The 17,691-nt window shown below is 29.4% G+C and overlaps 2 protein-coding genes and 1 long non-coding RNA gene across 3 annotated transcripts; 2 read left to right on the forward strand and 1 right to left on the reverse strand.

The window, feature by feature from the left end:
• Window positions 1-1,137: 1,137 nt before the first annotated feature.
• LOC131669832 (V-type proton ATPase subunit S1-like) lies at window positions 1,138-4,670 on the reverse strand. Its single transcript, XM_058945000.1, has 4 exons — window positions 4,547-4,670; window positions 4,114-4,464; window positions 1,902-2,264; window positions 1,138-1,826 (listed from the first exon to the last, which is right to left on the reverse strand). The coding sequence occupies exons 3-4, from the start codon at window positions 1,908-1,910 to the stop codon at window positions 1,278-1,280; spliced, it is 558 nt and encodes a 185-aa protein (XP_058800983.1). The 5' UTR covers window positions 1,911-2,264; window positions 4,114-4,464; window positions 4,547-4,670; the 3' UTR covers window positions 1,138-1,277.
• A 1,481-nt stretch (window positions 4,671-6,151) lies between these two features.
• On the forward strand, window positions 6,152-6,535 carry LOC131669833 (uncharacterized). Its single transcript, XR_009302401.1, has 3 exons — window positions 6,152-6,205; window positions 6,290-6,349; window positions 6,421-6,535. It is a non-coding gene; the product is annotated as an uncharacterized LOC131669833 (long non-coding RNA).
• A 51-nt stretch (window positions 6,536-6,586) lies between these two features.
• Window positions 6,587-16,843, forward strand: LOC131669840 (uncharacterized). The gene is made up of 19 exons (XM_058945010.1): window positions 6,587-7,118; window positions 7,188-7,514; window positions 7,798-8,325; window positions 8,408-8,709; window positions 9,710-9,749; window positions 9,813-9,899; window positions 9,963-10,076; window positions 10,151-10,264; window positions 10,349-10,417; window positions 10,504-12,631; window positions 12,891-13,441; window positions 13,520-13,687; window positions 13,755-13,871; window positions 13,948-14,019; window positions 14,100-14,435; window positions 14,521-14,718; window positions 14,785-14,877; window positions 14,945-15,034; window positions 15,109-16,843. Exons 1-19 carry the CDS (start codon window positions 6,587-6,589, stop codon window positions 16,062-16,064), a joined length of 6,822 nt encoding a protein of 2,273 aa, XP_058800993.1. The 3' UTR covers window positions 16,065-16,843.
• Window positions 16,844-17,691: the final 848 nt, after the last annotated feature.

Genomic DNA, 17,691 nt, shown 5'->3' on the forward strand with positions numbered 1-17,691 from the left:
ACGCGAAATTTCAATGGAAGTGTTTGGTTCTTATCGAGCAGTCAGATCACGCTTTGTAATATGTACTTTTTTCTTTTGCATGTGTAACAAGGTTTATGTGGTCTTTTTGGAAAACATTCTTTTGATGAATCTACTTAATGATTTTGATTTTTCGAACGCGAATAAGTGTTTGTTTGAGGAAAAATAAAAATAATAATTGCGTAGGTTACTTCAAATCATTTATTTTTCATCGATACGACGTATCTCGATGTAGAGAATAATATAACATTATACCATGTACAATAACTGTACAGTAGTATTTTTTATAACTGTTGAATAATCACAAATAATTTATCAATATTGAATAAGGATATATCCTGAGTAAAGTGATCCATTTGATACTACAATATTTTGTACAATTTATCTCGTTTTTTTTCTTGATGAAAGAAATTTATACTGATTTCACGTGTGACAAAATTGTTACAACTATTGGAATGTGGTAAGATTATGCTTGAACATGAATTCCTATACTGGCGGTTATTTAAAAATCTTAATTATGCGAATTTTGAACGAATCTATGAATAAAAATCAGTACAAACATTTTTCGCCCAGAAAAACAGTCCAATTCGTTTTTATTACCATATTCAAGTAATTTGTTACACATTCTCATTATCGTTAACATTATATTTTCCAAAAAAAAATCTATTTCAAACTTAGCGATAATTTCACCGTTAAACACACGTATGGCAAACTTGCGCAGTAGTTAAGTGGAAATACACTTTTCTGTACATTGCAATCGCGAAAAATGCGTTTATTATTATTAGGCACACCTTTGGAACCCAACTAACCCAAAATCGATGAATTTATAAAACAAAATAAACTATTATATTCAACAATGAGTAGTAGGTAATATAAACAATTACAAAAACATCTATCAACTGCATACATACACATTATATTCGGAACGATGAATGTACAAAAGGTTCAATGTACATTTCTACTTGTTTGAAGATCAGAATACCATTTTTTTATAGAATGCCGATGTAACAATACTTTGATATGAATTTTCATGTGGTATCAAATGAAAAAATACAGTAATAATCATATACACATCTATACACGCTAATATACAAATTACGTACGTCAACAGTTATTGGGTATTACATTCTTGAATCTGAACGTCAGTGAGCGATCTTTCAGAGAGAACAAAATTATATGCGTTTTTGTGACAGTTAAAAGCTTCTAATTGAAACGTAGTTAACAAAACAAAGTACCGTCATTTCAAACTGTCAAATATCTCACTCCTGAGCAGTAACGGTTATAGTTTTTCCTTTAGGATCATCGAAGCGATCCATTGTGCGAATGTCCATAATCATCCATATACTCCATGTCATAATAAGTCCTAAAATAAACGTAACAAAAAGTCTCATCCAAACGGGTACCGTCGTGAAACCAACGCAATCGTAAGCGTCACCAAAAACAGTTGTATTTAGTTGTACTTGTATATCAGTGAGGTTCAACACGATCATATTCAAAACTTTTTTATCTGGATCTGAATATACGTAAGAAAAGAGAATACTGTTGCTGTAGTGGTACGAGAAATTAGTAGTTGGGAATTCGATATTAGTTTTACTCTTCAGGACTATTGGATTATCTGATTTGTTTTCTACGGCATAAGTAATATCTACTAACTTAACGTATCCGTTCAAAACATTGAAATCAGCTACCAAAACTACAGTTCCCAATTTATCTAACGCAAAATTCATTTGCACTTCTGTGCGGTTCTTCTCAAGTTTCTTTATTGACGAACTTAGCAACGTCTTCAACTCATATTCCATACCGTTAATCTGTAAAAGAAAAAAAATGAAATGACATTTTATATTTCTACTTTAGAAATGTATTTGTTGATTATATCGACAGACCTTCAACATAGGCTTCTTTTCGGCATACAGCAGAATTTTTCCGTCTGTAGCTACGATCCACGAATCCGAATCTGCTTTTGGGTCGTCTGCTGCTCTCTTGATACGTTCCGAAGATGAATAGCTGCAGGATTTTCCAGTTAAAGCGATTACAAGATTTGGACTGGATTCTAAAATCACATTGTACACGTCGGGAATGGCATCGATATCGTTGATCGGTACTTCTACCAATTAACCATCGACGACTGTTTCAAAATCGTCTTCCACAGTTACGTTGTAATTTGGTAGGTTTTCAAAAGTCGATATAACCGATTCCACTTATGCTAAATAAGTCAGTGATCTAGCATTGTTCAGTTGTTGCAAGCTCTGTAATAACAAGTGGACTAAATGATCAATCAAACATTCAAGCACGTAAGATAAATTCTTAATTTAGACTATATTGTTTTCTCCACTATCACTATCGACGAAACAATATTCATGTAATGAGAGAAGACAAAGCATTTAAATTTGACTTGCCGCGCTTTTCACATTGATTCTGCGCATCTCGTGTCGTAAGTCACGTGAGTCATGTGATGGCCTGAGTGTAGTGAGCATTTTGGAGAATTTTTATATGCCTAAGGCACCAATGCGAAAACAGCCCGACACAAATAACATTTTAAAAAAAAATGATCACATCTCACGTATGTATAATTGTACTTCTCGAAAAAATAATTATTTGTTATTGTACCATTATATTTCTCAGAAAAAATATCGTTATCGATAATTCACCTCCTATTTATTCGCATAAAAGACATAATTAAGCAAAAATAAATTCACAGAAAAATTGTACCTTATGTAGTCTAAATTGTACCATCAGTACAGTTCTATAAATTTGTTTCTAAAAGAAATAATAGGACAATTACAAAGCTCTACGTCTGCGCAAAGTGCATTTCCGGATGACATCCTTGTACGTTGTAACAATTAGTGGTAATTTGTAATTGTCCTATTATTTCTTTTAGAAACAAATTTATAGAATTGTACTGATGGTACAATTTAGACTACAGAAGGTACAATTTTTCTGTGAATTTATTTTTGCTTAATTATGTCTTTTATGCGAATAAATAGGAGGTGAATTATCGATAACGATATTTTTTATTTTTTATGAGAAATATAATGGTACAATAACAAATAATTATTTTTTCGAGAAGTACAATTAGACATACGTGAGATGTGATCATTTTTTTTTATAAAATGTTATTTGTGTTGGGCTGTTTTCGCATTGGTGCCTAAGGCCCCGGTCGGCCCGGTCCCATAGGTACGTACGGATGCGGACGGATACGGACGCGAATCGCAACTCTAGTAACATTACTAAAAATATCTAGTTCGATTATTTAGTACCAACACTACCGGTAGTGAGCAAAAGTGACTGTTGTTTAAAACTGTAGCGCCGAACGTACCACATTTAATGAACGCCTATCTAACCTTTACATTATTGCAGTCTATAAGATGGCAAATGATAGAGAATTGATAGACTTTCAACTACAATTAGTGGAATTAGGCCTTGATGTTTGACATCATTAAAATTACTTTTCACTTGTTGTTTCACATGAAGTTGATTAAGTACATTACATAAGAAAATTTTTTTTAATTAAGTATAAAATATGTATAGTACTATTATTATCATGAAATTTATAGGCAATAGAGTATACCTACTATTGGATAGTGATTTTTTTATAATTTACAATTTTATAATTTACAATTTACATAGATTTTAGAAGTTTATGTAAACTTTTAATAGTTTAATTCAATTACTATTCCAGCCACTAATTAAATTTTAGGTTGTATGAATAAATTATAACTAAACTTAAAATAGTACAAATAGGAATCTTGAGAAAAAGCTAGGAAACAACAAATTCTTTTGGAAAATATACTTTTACAGAATTGAACTAGAGCTATTGATTTTCCTCAGCACTGTTACATTCTATATTATTTGAACTCTAATAAATTGTTCAAACTGACATACTTCCTTTGAGTAAAATTGTTTTGAAAATTGAATTGTTTTTGATGAAATGCATATTCTGTATAATACTGTTAATAATATTAAATAAATATTTCAATGCTTTTTAGTCATTCTTTCAAAACACAATTTCACAATATAAAAAATGTTTGATTGCAAACATTGATTTCAAGACAAGTTCATCAATAAAAGATAAATAAATAGTATATTATTACAAACCTCTTTGTGATACTTAATTTCCTCAACACAGAAATTCTCTTTGACGAAGACCATTATAGGTGGTTGAGTCTTAGCCACTCGCTCAGTCAGAACCTTCTCAAATTCTGTCCTTGAAGTTTTGTGCAGAGGATTAATGAGGTCATGGGATGCGTCTCCAGACCAAAGTAGCATAGGAACAACATTTCCCGACCGCACGACGATCAATTGAACGAACACAACAGAGACGGAGAGTAGCCAGGAACTCGCCATATTTGTTGAATCACGACTTTTCAGTGAGAATTAGAATCTTGACGAAAGCTGAGTTGTTTTTGCTATCGTTTCTTGACTAACCTTGAACTTTTTGATAATCAGCTATACACGAAAAATAATTAATTACTTACAGAGAATAGATAAAAAAGAGTTTTATAAGTTTAGAAAAAAAGAACAAACTTACAAAGTTATAACCTACAAGCAACTACTGCTTGTGATTGTAACATGATATTGGCTTTTTCCTTCTGCTCTACTCGAATGGCCAGGGGGGCATAGGTTCTGCTCAATCGAAACGACCCTGGCAGAAAAATGATTGATTTAAAAAAAAATATATCATTAGCTTCGTCTTAATTTGTACCACCCGAAAATTGCTTTTTTTGAATTTGTACCCCCCTCCCCCACAAATTTTGAAAAAAAATGAAAAAAAAAACGATATTTCGGAAAACTCATACTCCTGGCACAAAAATGATTGATATCTTAAAAGAAAAAAATACCACTAGTTTCATTTTAATTTGTACCATCAGAAAAATGTTTTTTTGGAATTTGTACCCTCTCTAAACATAGAGAAAAAAACATTTTCGTAGGGTAGATTAGCAATTCAAATTAACGTATTACTGCGCATGCGCGGAGGAAAATCTATCTTCCAACAGAAAAATATACGATTTAAAAAAATATATATATGAATGCCTTCTTCTTAATTTGTACCATCTAAAAAAATACATAAAATTAATTTGTATCCCTGTAGAATTTAAATAATACAATGTTTTTTGTGCGATAGTGTGTAATACTGATAAATTTTATAGGAAAATCTTTTATTTCTTAAGAAAAAAATATAGCTTTACCTTAAATTTTACCAACTGAAAATAGTTTTCTTGTAATTTTTACACTCTAAAATTACAATAAAACTATTTTCAGTTGGTAAAATTTAAAGTAAAGCTAGAAATATATTTTTTTCTTAAAAAATAAAAGATTGTCCTGTAAAATTTATCAGTATTACAATCGCACAAAAAACATTGTATTATTCAAATTCTACAGGGATACAAATTAGTTTTATGTATTTTTTTAGATGGTACAAATTCAGAAGAAGGCATTCATATATATATTTTTTTTAAATCGCATATTTTTCTGTTGGAAGATAGATTTTCCGCCGCGCATGCGCAGTAATACGTTAATTTGAATTGCTAATCTACCCTACGAAAATGTTTTTTTCTCTATGTTTAGAGAGGGTGCAAATTCCAAGAAAATATTTTTCTGATGGTACAAATTAAAATGAAACTAGTGGTATTTTTTTCTTTTAAGATATCAATCATTTTTCTGCCAGGAGTATGAGTTTTCCGAAATATCGTTTTTTTCACTTTTTTTCAAAATTTTGGGGGAGGGTACAAATTCAAAAAAAGCAATTTTCGGGTGGTACAAATTAAGACGAAGCTAATGATATATTTTTTTTTTTCAAATCAATCACTTTTTTGCCAGGGTCGTCTCGCATTTTTGCAGATATTTAATCTCGAGTTGTAAAGAAAGAATCTAAATTTGTAAATGGTAATATTCACTATTTTTTAAAAACTAATAGATGTGAACATGATTATATTGTTTAGAAAATTATATAACCTGAAAAAAACTGCTGTCTTGAGTTGTAGTTTGAATACTTAATCGAATCTGTACCGTGATGTAAGGTTATTTCTTTATAAAATTAATATATAAAACAGTTTTTCATATAAATTTATTTGTAATTAGATAAAAGATGAGATAAAAATAAAAATATTATGTAAAAAAGTTTTTTTACATAATAGTTTGATTTGAAAGATGACAGAATCCAAAAATGACATTCCAGTATTACCAAAAGGTATTTATTTTATGCACCAATTATTTGTTTGACAGAATTTTAATTAGATTATTTTAATTGTAATAATTCCATATATGTTGATAGCTCTTCCAAATGTAAAAGAAGTTAATAAAGTAGCTCCTTCAAATGATGAAGATGACGTAGGTTTGTAGATTTATAAGCAATATTTAATTTTTTAGAAATTATTTACAATATGTTGATTTTCTATCATTTAGATTGTTTGAATTTCTAGATCATAATTACTGTATAAATCCAAATCAATTATTCAAAAAAAGAAGAAATTTCAGTTTGATTCCTTCAAACAAAAGGAATGATCTACATGTAAACGAGGTTGTTTTTAATTGTACACGTGAGTAATTTAGAAATTGTTGTATTTTTAATATGTTCATTTATATTTCATTAAAGTATTTTTTCGTTATAGAAAATAACATTGTTAAAGAAGAAGTTATTATTCCTGACTTAATAGAAGAAAACATAGATCAAAATACTTATTTGGATACTTCATACAGTCAAATAAAAGAAAACAAATCTATTAAAAAAGAGAATGGAATTCTTGTTTCTCAAAAAAATAAGAAAAAAATTCATGGTTCAGATAATACATTTTTTATAGAACAAAATACTCAGTTACAAGCTGAAACCTTATCTACACATGATCCAATAGAAATTACTTTAGAACAGTGTTATAATCTATCTGTTCTGAAGTTAAAAAATACACCAATTCCAGTGATTTTAAAATTGCAAAACTTAAAACCAATTCAAAATAAAACTGCGATACAAATAAGCAATATAAAGAAAGACAATTTAATTGAACACACATTAAACACAAAAGATAAGCATATTATTAATACAGGCAATAATTTTACTGAAATGAAAGAAGTTATCGAACTAGATTCTGAAGAGCAAATTGCAACTAGTTAGTATTGCACATATAATTTATTTAAATTGATCAAAAATGATATTTATATATATTTTACTTGTTCAGGAAATAGAAGATATTATCATGTGGTTTGTTTAACTTGTAAAAAATTAAAACAACCTAATGATTCAAGTAATAGATGCAAAGATTGCCAGAATATATTTCAATACGAATGTTTGAGATGTCGAGATTTACTCTCTTCAAAACATGAATATTTTAATCATTTGAAAATAAAAGAATTTTGTCCTGAAATACAAGTGCCATTATTTTTAAAAAATGATTCTTACGCATTAGCAACAATGATGGAAAGAAATCAGTGTTCAAATAATGTATGGGACAGAGCACAAAAATTGGTATCAGTGGTAAAAATAGCAAGGAAAAAATCGATTAATGGTAATTGTCAATTATTGTGTTATATCATAATTATAAGGCCTGTAATGGCTCGGTCGGCAGGGCGACGGACTTGTACGTGGTAGGCCCGGGTTCGATTCCCAGTTCCTGCTGATTGATACAAGCATCACTGAATAAAATTTCACGCGCTTTGTTCTCAAACACATTGCAAGCCTCCGTCGCTAATTAGCACTGATGGAGCATAAATAGAGCGACGTTAAAAAAAAGAAAAAAATATTATATTAATTCTAAACTAGACATTTCTCATTGTTTTATATTTTAACAGGTAAGTTCAAAAGAATCAAGTCATGCTGTCCTATTTGTGATGAAACATATCCAGTAGAAAATGGAAATTTCTGGTGTAAGACATGTGATGCATCATCCGTATTTAAGTGTCAAACTTGTAATAGAAATTATACAACATATTGCGGTGCAATTTATCATACAGAGAATCATGTTACAAAAAAACTGATTTTTGAATGTCATGAATGTTCTTTCAAACATAAGAAAAAACGAGCACTTTCTACTCATATACGTCACAAACATTTACAAAAAGAAGCTGAGGCAAAGAAACCACGTAACAAAAAAGCTCAGTGTCCTGATTGCAAATTGATTATTACTACTAATAGCTATTGGAGGAAACATGAATATAGCTGTCGTAAAAAGATTTATTTCAAATGCACTTTATGTACTGAAAAATATTTAGCTAGAGAAGAAATAAGATTACACCTCTTGGTTGCTCATGAAAAGACTGATTCTCAAATTTTTGAGTTGATTAAAAAAATTGAAGACAACAGAAATAATCAATTAGAAGGTACATATGAATAAAAAATAATATTAAATTTTTTTCTAACAATTTCAAATAAATTTGTTTAATTTGTCTAATCTTATTCTAGAAAAGGTAAAACAAAGAAAGCAAGAAAATACACCACAAAAACATATAAATATTGAAAGCAGTAATAAACTTAAATCACGTTACATTACTCCATACTGCATTGATTGCAATAAAACATATGAACATCTAAGAATAAGTAATAATAACAATTGTCCAAAATGCAAATCAATTGTACAAGTACAGTGTAAATTTTGCAAAAAATCCTTCAAAAAATATATGACAGCATATTATCATATAAAAAAAAAATGTAACAAAATAAAAATAGCCATATCAATCGAAAAGAACAGTAGGTTAATTAGAAAAGCATCAAAAACTAAAAACTAATAAAACAATCGAAAAATCTGTAAACAAGAAGGATTTGAGTAGTGGTAATTGGTTTCCAGATTTCATATTTAAAGATCTACTAGTTAGAAATAATGAAATATTATGGAACATATTATGGACATATTATGGATATGGAAAATAATTCAGTATTAGAAGAGACTAAAATGCATTTAAATATAAATGTTGGTATTAAAGTAGAAAATTAAGATAAAAAAAATGTAATATTCAACTTAATTTAAATGAAATTATAATTCTAGATAACTCTTACTGATATATACAAAAAAATAATGCAACAGTGATAAAAATGTGATTTTACAATACTTTGTATTGTTACAGTCAACTATAAATATTTTGAATTTATAATACTCTAGTATTTAAATGTAAAATTAAATAACCATTTGAATAATACGTTAAATAAATGCTTATAATACATTGACTGTTTTTTTATTTAAATAATTTTATATTTATTTTCATTTATTTAAGTATGTAATATAATAATTAAAACTTTTGAAAATTTACAAGATAGCCGTAAAATATCTCTTATTTGTACGTATATATTATATACATACGTCGCCACCACGGACACCAGTAACTCCCCAGTCCCCAATCTCCATATCTAGTCCATACAGTCTTCCTTCATCCTTGTAGATATATAGGGACAGCTGATAGCAAAAGAGTGTATTTACGTCCATTAAGATTCTTCAATTACTCACAATTAGGGCTCATCTAAAAAAAAAAAGTTGTTAATACAGTTTGTAATTGGTTAACATATTTGAGTTTTCCGAAATTCTCAAATCGAACTAAATGAAAAGGATATGTGTATGATAATTATTTTTCAGTTTATAGGTTATATTTAAATACCTTAATATATATTTTTGTGAAATTAACAACAGTAATAATTGTTACACTTAGTTAAATAGTCTTATCAACAACGAATCATATGGAAAATACAACATTTTGACAATCAGATTAACATAAAAAAATGACTTTAGGCCATAGCACCATGATTATGCCAATTGGTGAGTATGCTACTCAGTAATGCTCTATGTTATTAAACTAATGAATTTACTTCTTTTTTATAGTTCTTGTAGAAAAACTACCTTTGAACTTTCAAAATCATTCTGTTGCTGAGGAAGATGCTTCATCCTCAAATGCTTCTAATGATTCAGGTTAGTAAGTTGTTGAAAGAAGCTCAATATTGATATATTTTTCATTTGTTGATTTATTTTCAGATCAAATATTGAATCACAAAAGCAACAAGGATTTTTATTGCACAAGGCTAAGAAATAAACGAAAGAAAAGAAAAAAGAGACTTAAAACATGTAAAAATAATCAAGCTCAACCAGGTAATGATCATGGTACAACTTTAGAAATTATTTAAAAATATCTGAAACAATAAAATCTATGCATAATGTTACAGTATCAGATAATCTAAGAAGAATTAATCATAACCCTTTAGCTATTAAGACTATTAACAAGAATTATGTTGCAAAAACAAAAGCTCAGAAAGAAAAGAAAGTACATTTAAAATCATGTAAATATCATTTAATTTCACTTAATTTCGTAATAATTTGATGAGTTTATCTGAAATTAAATAACAATTTTAATGTCTTTTTAGATGGTTTCAACATTATGAACAAATTAACATTTAGAGAAGAATATTTGAACCATTTATACACACCTATAGGTATATTACAACCATGTCAATCATATATCTGTAATATGAGATGGATTTCTCATACTAATATAATAATCTATTTGTTATTTTATTAGTTGTTTTAGAGAGGTTGTCAATTTCACATAGAACAAAGCCAAATATAATAGAAGACAAAAAAAGACTTAAGAATATACAAGAAGAAAAAAGCAGACAGCTTCAAGAGGAAAAATTGAAGAAAGCTGTAGAAAAAGAAAGACTCCGAAAAGTACAAGAAGGAGAAAGATTAAAAAAGATAGCAGAGAAAGAACAACTACAAAAAATACAAGAAGAAGAGGACAAGAAAAAGATTAAAGAATTAAAATTAAATAAAGCTGTAGACAAAGAACGGTTGCTAAAGTTACAAAAAGAAAAGAAGAAAAAACTGATTGAAGAAGAAAAAATTAAGAAAGTTGCAAAACAAGAACGGCTTCAAAACGTACAAGAAGAAGAGGAGCAAAAAAGAAACGAAGAAACAAATATTCAAAAAGATACTGAACACGAACGACTTTGGAAGATACAAGAAGAGGAGAAAAGAAAAATCAAAGAGGAAAAATTAAAAAAGACCGCAGAAAAAGAACGATTACAAAAATTACAAATAGAGCAGGAAAGGAAAAGGACAGAAGAAGAAAAATCAAAAGAATCTGGAAAACAAGAAAAACTTAAAAAGTTGCAAGAAGAAGAGGAAGAAAAAAGAAGACTTGAGGAGGGAAAGCTAAAAAAAGCTACGGAACAAAAACGACTTCAAAAGTTACGAGAGGAAGAGGAGAAAAAAAAACTTGAACAGGAAAAGCTAAAAAATATCATGGAACAAAAACAACCACAAAAATTACGCGAAGAAGACGAGAAGAGAAAAATCGAAGAGGAAAAATTAAAAAAATCAGCACAAGAAAAACAACTCGGAAAGCTACGTGAAGATGAAGAAAAGAAAAAGATCAATGATGAACAACTAAAAAATGCAGTAGAACAAGAACGGATGCGAAAGTTGGAAGAGGAGAAAGAAAAAGTGAAGGCAGTCGAACAAGCACGTCTCAAAAAATTACAAGAGGAAGAGGAAAAACGAAAGATCGAGGAAAAAAATCTGAAAAAAGTTGTGGAACTAGAACAACTTCGAAAGTTACAAGAGGAAGAGGAAAAGCAAAGAACCGAAGAGGAACGGCAGAAAAAGGCAACTGAAAAAGAACGATTACAAAAATTACAAGAGGAGGAAAAAAAGCGAGAGATCAAAGAGAACAAATTAAGACAAATAGCAGAACAAGAAAAATTGCAAAAATTACAAAAGATAGAGGAAAAGCGAAAGATGCTAGAGGAAAATCTTAAACAAGAAGCAGAAAAAGAACGACAGAAAAAATTATTGGAAGAGAAGGAAAAGCGAAGTTTGGAAGAGAAAAAACTAAGAGAAGTAATGGAAAAAGAACGACAGCAAAAATTACTTAAAGAGGAGACAAAGCGAAAGAGCGAGGATGAAAAGTTAAAGGAAGCAGCCGAAGAAGTCCGACTCCGACAGTTATGTGAAGAGGAAAAGACAAAAAGAATCGAAGAAGAAAAATTGATAGATTCAATCGAACAAGAATGTACTCAAAAATTATGTGAAGAGCTGGAAAAGAAAACCGAAGAAGAAGAACTAAGAAAAGCAGCAGAAGTACAGATTCCAGAGTTGTATGAAGAGAAGAAAAAAAAACTGAAAGGTGAAAAATTAAAAAAAATAGTAGAAAAAGAACATCTTCAAAATGAAAAAACGATACAACCAAATTTGACGAAGGAACGAGAGAGAGAAGCACAAGAAGAAAAAATTTTAAAAATTGTAGACACACAAAGATTAAAGATAATAAATGAACAAGAGGAATTGAAAAAAGCTAAATTACATAAAGAAGAGGATAGAAGAACGCTAGAGGAACAAATAAAAAAAATTGCTGAACAAGAACAACTCCAAAAGTTACAAAAGGAGGAAATAAAAAGAAAAATCGAAGAGAAAGAATCGAAGAAAAAAGCAAAGAAGGCTGAAATTCTCAAGTTAAAAGAAGAAGTAAGACAAAAGCAGTTTGAGGAGAAAATATTGAAAAAAGCAGCGCAACTAGAAGAACTCCGATTAATAGAAGCACAGAAAAGGAGAATCGAAGAGGAAAAGTTAAGAATAGTTGAGGAACAAGCACAAAAGTTACGCGAAGAAGAATATAAAATAAATATTGCTGAACTAGAACGACTAAGGTAAGTCATGCCTATGATCTTTAGACATGCTTATGGAATTATTTCAAAAGAGGTTGGTTATATAATTTGTTTAATAAGAAACATTCCGTCGCAATCGATTGAAATGTTTCGTTTGTATAATAAAGTTTAAATTTTGCAGTAAAACTTGAGTTGCTATATTTATAGTTAGCAATTTTATAAAACAGTGGATATAATTAGTACATATTTGAATAGTGAAATAAAAGAAAATAGTTCTGAATCTTAAAATTATTTTTTTTAGGCTTGCAGAAGATGCTCAGAAACATATTGAAGAAAAAAAGTTGAAAAGGGTAGCCGAACACAAATATCTGCATCTGTTACGTGAAACGGAGAAGAAACGAATCGAAGAACAAAAACTAAGAAAAGCAATAGAAGATGAAACGATACGACAAAATTTGAAAAGAGAACAGGAAAGAGTAGCCGAAACAGAACGATTGAAAAGAATAGCGGAAGAAGAAAGAATAAAAAAAATTATAGAAAAAGAAAAATTAAAAATAATTGAAGAACGAGAGATATTGAAAAAAGTCATCGATGAGGAAAGGTCAAAAACTTTAGCAGACAAGCAAAGATCAAGAAAAGCTATAGAAAAAGCTCTTTTAAAAAAAATTGCAGATAGAGACAGATTCAAAGTAAAACTTCAAATACGAAAAATCTTGACTGATAGTGATAGAAGAACTGAAGACTCGCACAAAGTAAGCGAATCACAAAGCTCGGAAAATGCTATAATTGGAACTGAAAATAACCATAACGTATTTGAGCAAGAAGTTTCAGATGTTACTATAAATGAAAAAGGTAATTTCAACACTAAATAAATTATTCCTTGTTAATAATATGGTTTTTGATAAATAATTGTGCAAATTTTTGATATAGATAATACTGAAAAATCGAAAAATAATTTACCAGACGGTGTACTCAATACTATTAAAATAGAAACGATGGACGATTACGGGATAGTAAGAAAGGAAAGTAATGTAATTGAACAGAATGATGTCAATAATTACGAACAATTCAATGAAGATGATTCTTGCTTAGATCATGGTAAAATTAATAAACTTTTTGATTTAGTTTCTTTTGAAACTTCAAATAAAATTGTTAATTTTTATAGTCGATGGATCCGCTTATATAAAAACTGAAAGTGCAGATAATCAAGAAGATGAATGTAGAAGTGGATCTATGACATTGCAAGAAGCTTGTGAACAAATAGCAAACGACAATATTTGTGGTAAAAAATTAATTTTTATTCCAAATATGGATTAAATTTAATAAATTTAAGAATAAAATATTGGTTATTTTTCTAGAGGATAATTTTGAAAGTTCCAATGTTTGTATAGCAGGCCTCAATTCATTATTAAGTATTCCTAATGATTCTGGTAAGTTTTTAGTAACTTACAACTAGTAAGTTACTAAACATGATATTTAACTTATAATTATATAATTAAAAATCTTTTAGACGATGACGCATTAGAAGCAGAAATGGATGGACATGTAGATAACCATTTCATTGCGGTAAACCCACGTCCATTTGAATTGAATGTTTCATCTGCATTGGCTAAGATGTTTAACTGCATTAAATGTGGCCAATTTTTCAAATCCGAGCGAAGTTTGAGAGATCACACGAGATGCTGTATGGTACCACCCTATTTGGAATGTGTATTTTGTTTTTGGAAGACTAATCGAAAGAATACTTTAAGAAAGCATATCAAAGTTAAACATAAACAAGAATGCCCAGAAGCACATCTTGAACCTCTTCTTGTGGAAATATTTAAAAAGTCAGCTCCATTAAGAGGTATAATCTATTGAAAATAATATTTAAAAGCAATCTTTTATTATTGCAGGAAGAAATTATACTGTTTATATATAAATATTTTCAGCTATAGCTGAACGGGCAGCATTACTTGATAACACTCTACTCCACAATTCAAAAAGCTTAACGTTAAGATGTGACGAGTGTTTTGAAACATTTGTTACAAAGGCTCGACTTCAAAAACATATATTCAAAAGACATTGGAGAATGCCAACTGAAGTTCAGTTGCACAATCAAGACGAATTTGTTGGCGCTGAAATTGAGGGTACGCGATTTTCTATGAATTTTCCATTCAATCTTATCAAATATAAATTTTCATATTTATTTTTAGATATTGATCAAATATTTACCTCCGAGATGATAACGTCTGATGATCCTCTAGAAGAGCAGACTCTTGAAAATCACCCAGATTTAAAAGATAGAGGTATGAAATCATAAAATCATTTTACAGAAATGATGTAATTTTGAAAAATAATTTGTTTTCTTTTTAGATGATGAGCTGCCAAGTTTATCTAAATCGCCCAGATCTGCTCTAGTTGAAAGTACCTACGGTTTCGTTCTGCCACAAGAAACTCAAAACTGTACGTTATTATAAATTAAATTATAGTTAAAATGTATGATATATAATTTTTCTATCTGTGGTATGACATTACAGTTGTATCCCAATCGGTGACATGCTGGTGTCCAACCTGCGACAAATGGACTTCAGCATTAGAAAAATACATAAAATGCCAAATTTGTGATACTCCATACATCTACGGTTGTAAATGGTGTGCACAGCAAAAACGCAACTATCAGCTTTCGCGTATCCACGTAATTCGTCATCATACCGAACGTATTCATACTTGTGGTTATTGTGGACATAATTTTAGTTACATTCAAGATTACAGACATCACCTAAAGTACTGTGTCAAAGAAAAAAACATTATATGTCCTAATGCTAATTGTTTATTTAAAACTAAATATCAGCGTAGCCTTAAGCATCATCTCTTGACATGTCGTGAAGCAAAAGATTCCAGATCGACAGAAAATTTATCAAATTCGAGACCATTACCTGAACTAGTGCCAATAATGAGGGTTAATAACGAAGATACGATAGATGATAACAGAAGTAATGAAAAGTTAGAATACCGTAGCAAATTAGGTTCTCAAAGGAAGAGACAACTAAATTCCAGTGTGTTGATGGAAAATCATATTCCTAGAAAAAAAAGAGAATTAGAGCCGCTTCCCAAATTAAAATTCTATTTAAAGAAAAATTGTCTAGAGAACTGGACAAAAAACGGATCATCTTCTAAGCATAAACACGTGAAAAAAACAAGAAGTATAATAAGACGGTATCATTGCTATAAGTGCGGCAAAATTTATAAGAGCAATAATCAATTGTCCCGCCACATGTCTTGCTGCGTCAAAGTTAATATGTTTGTCAGTTGCGATCATTGCTCCTTCAAAACTGTCTCCAAATCGACCCTCGTTGCACATATACACTCCAAACATGCTGCCAGGCTTTTCCGTGGTATTGAAGCTTTTAATTGTGTTAATTGCCGTCAGGTGTTTAGAAATTATTTTATCTATGAGAGGCACACTGACAAATGCAAAAAAGCAAGATTTTAAAAGACGTACGTAATATTGTTGTGTCTTGCGCTTCCGCATTGAGATGAGTGTTCACATGACAAATGAAGCCATGTCTGGCAATGTTTGCATGACTTTTTTTATATATTTTGATGCGTGCATGAAATAAGTATTGCCTTTTAGAACATTTAACTGTACTGCGGATCTCTACACATAATCACCTAAGATAGTAATTGAAATAAGTTTTTTTCTTTATTTTCAACTATTAAATACAATGATAAAAGAAACTAGTCCATTATATTATTACTCCATATATAACAAATTAGAAGTTTGTGATTTCTATTACGAACGATTACTGCCAAAATAATGTTTTTTTTTATCGTTTTGACTCTATTATGTAATACAAAATGAGAAAGTCTGATTGTCAAATAAAAATTGGAAATGCGAATGAAAAACAAAAATACATGTTGATTTCTACTTTAATGAAAATCAGTTGTAATGTTTTAGTATAATTATCGTATTTTTCTTTCCATTCGTGATAACGATATGAAATATTTTCCAACTCAAAGTATTATTTAAAATTATGTTTGATCGATGCGTTGTAATACATTTTTAATAAATTTTTTATAACAGAAATAAATGATCCATTTTGGTACCTGTCATCGAGATACACGAGCAACCTCTACGATCTAGGTAAGCCGGATTTGGGACTTAGGTAACTTAGAAGTTAAGACTAAGGGATGAAAGCTTGGAGTCTAATATTGAAAGACTGAAAGCAAAGCATAAAGTAAAGCATACTGCTTTACGCCGCATAACCTACAACATCGAGTTTCTATTAACGCTTCAATTAATTAATTACGATTTTTCATGGTGATCTTAGATTAAAATTTAAATTTAGATTCCATAATAATTATTTTACATGTGTTTTTTATAAAGTTTTGTGGAATTTTTATAAGTTTGCACTCTTAATTCTAATCACCTATGATTTTGATGATTTTTTAAAATATAATATTGTGGAACATATTATTTTTATTACATATATAAAATTATGTAAATATTTATTATAATAAAATGATTAAAATAACGTACTTATTTCATTATTTTTTAAAGCATTATTACGATCAAATTGAACCTTTGCTATTAAGAATGATATTCAGCTACTCTTATTCCAGTAATTATTCTTTAAATAACTTATAATATTGAGAAATAAAATAAAATCCGTAAAAAGTTTGAATTGCAACATCTTTTGCAATTTTTCTAATATTAACTAAAATTTGATAATCGATTACGATAGTAAAAAAAAAAAAATGCGTGAATTGAACAAAACTTTTTCTACGATTAATGGAAGCGTAAAAATTAATTAGTTTAAGTCATTCAAATAAATCAGTGATAGTCGAAGCTGCCTCCCACCACATAGCGACTTCTATCTCCGACGCCACGCGTAATGACTTGACTTTGTCAAATATTTAAAGCAAGCTGTGAATGACACAAAGCTTAATAAAAATTCAGCAAATAGTTAAATTATTACTGATTATAATAAAAAAAGTCGTGTAAGAAAAGTTGATTAGAAGCCTACTTGGCTTAGATTACTTATCTGTACGACAAAAAAAATTATCTCGGCCCTTAGTAAAGATGGAACAATTGGTTTTTTATATCCTAAATATCATTT

This window comes from Phymastichus coffea, unplaced genomic scaffold, assembly GCF_024137745.1.
Source record: "Phymastichus coffea isolate CEN01 unplaced genomic scaffold, Cenicafe_Pcof_1.1 PCOF00097, whole genome shotgun sequence".
Lineage (NCBI taxonomy): Eukaryota > Metazoa > Arthropoda > Insecta > Hymenoptera > Eulophidae > Phymastichus > Phymastichus coffea.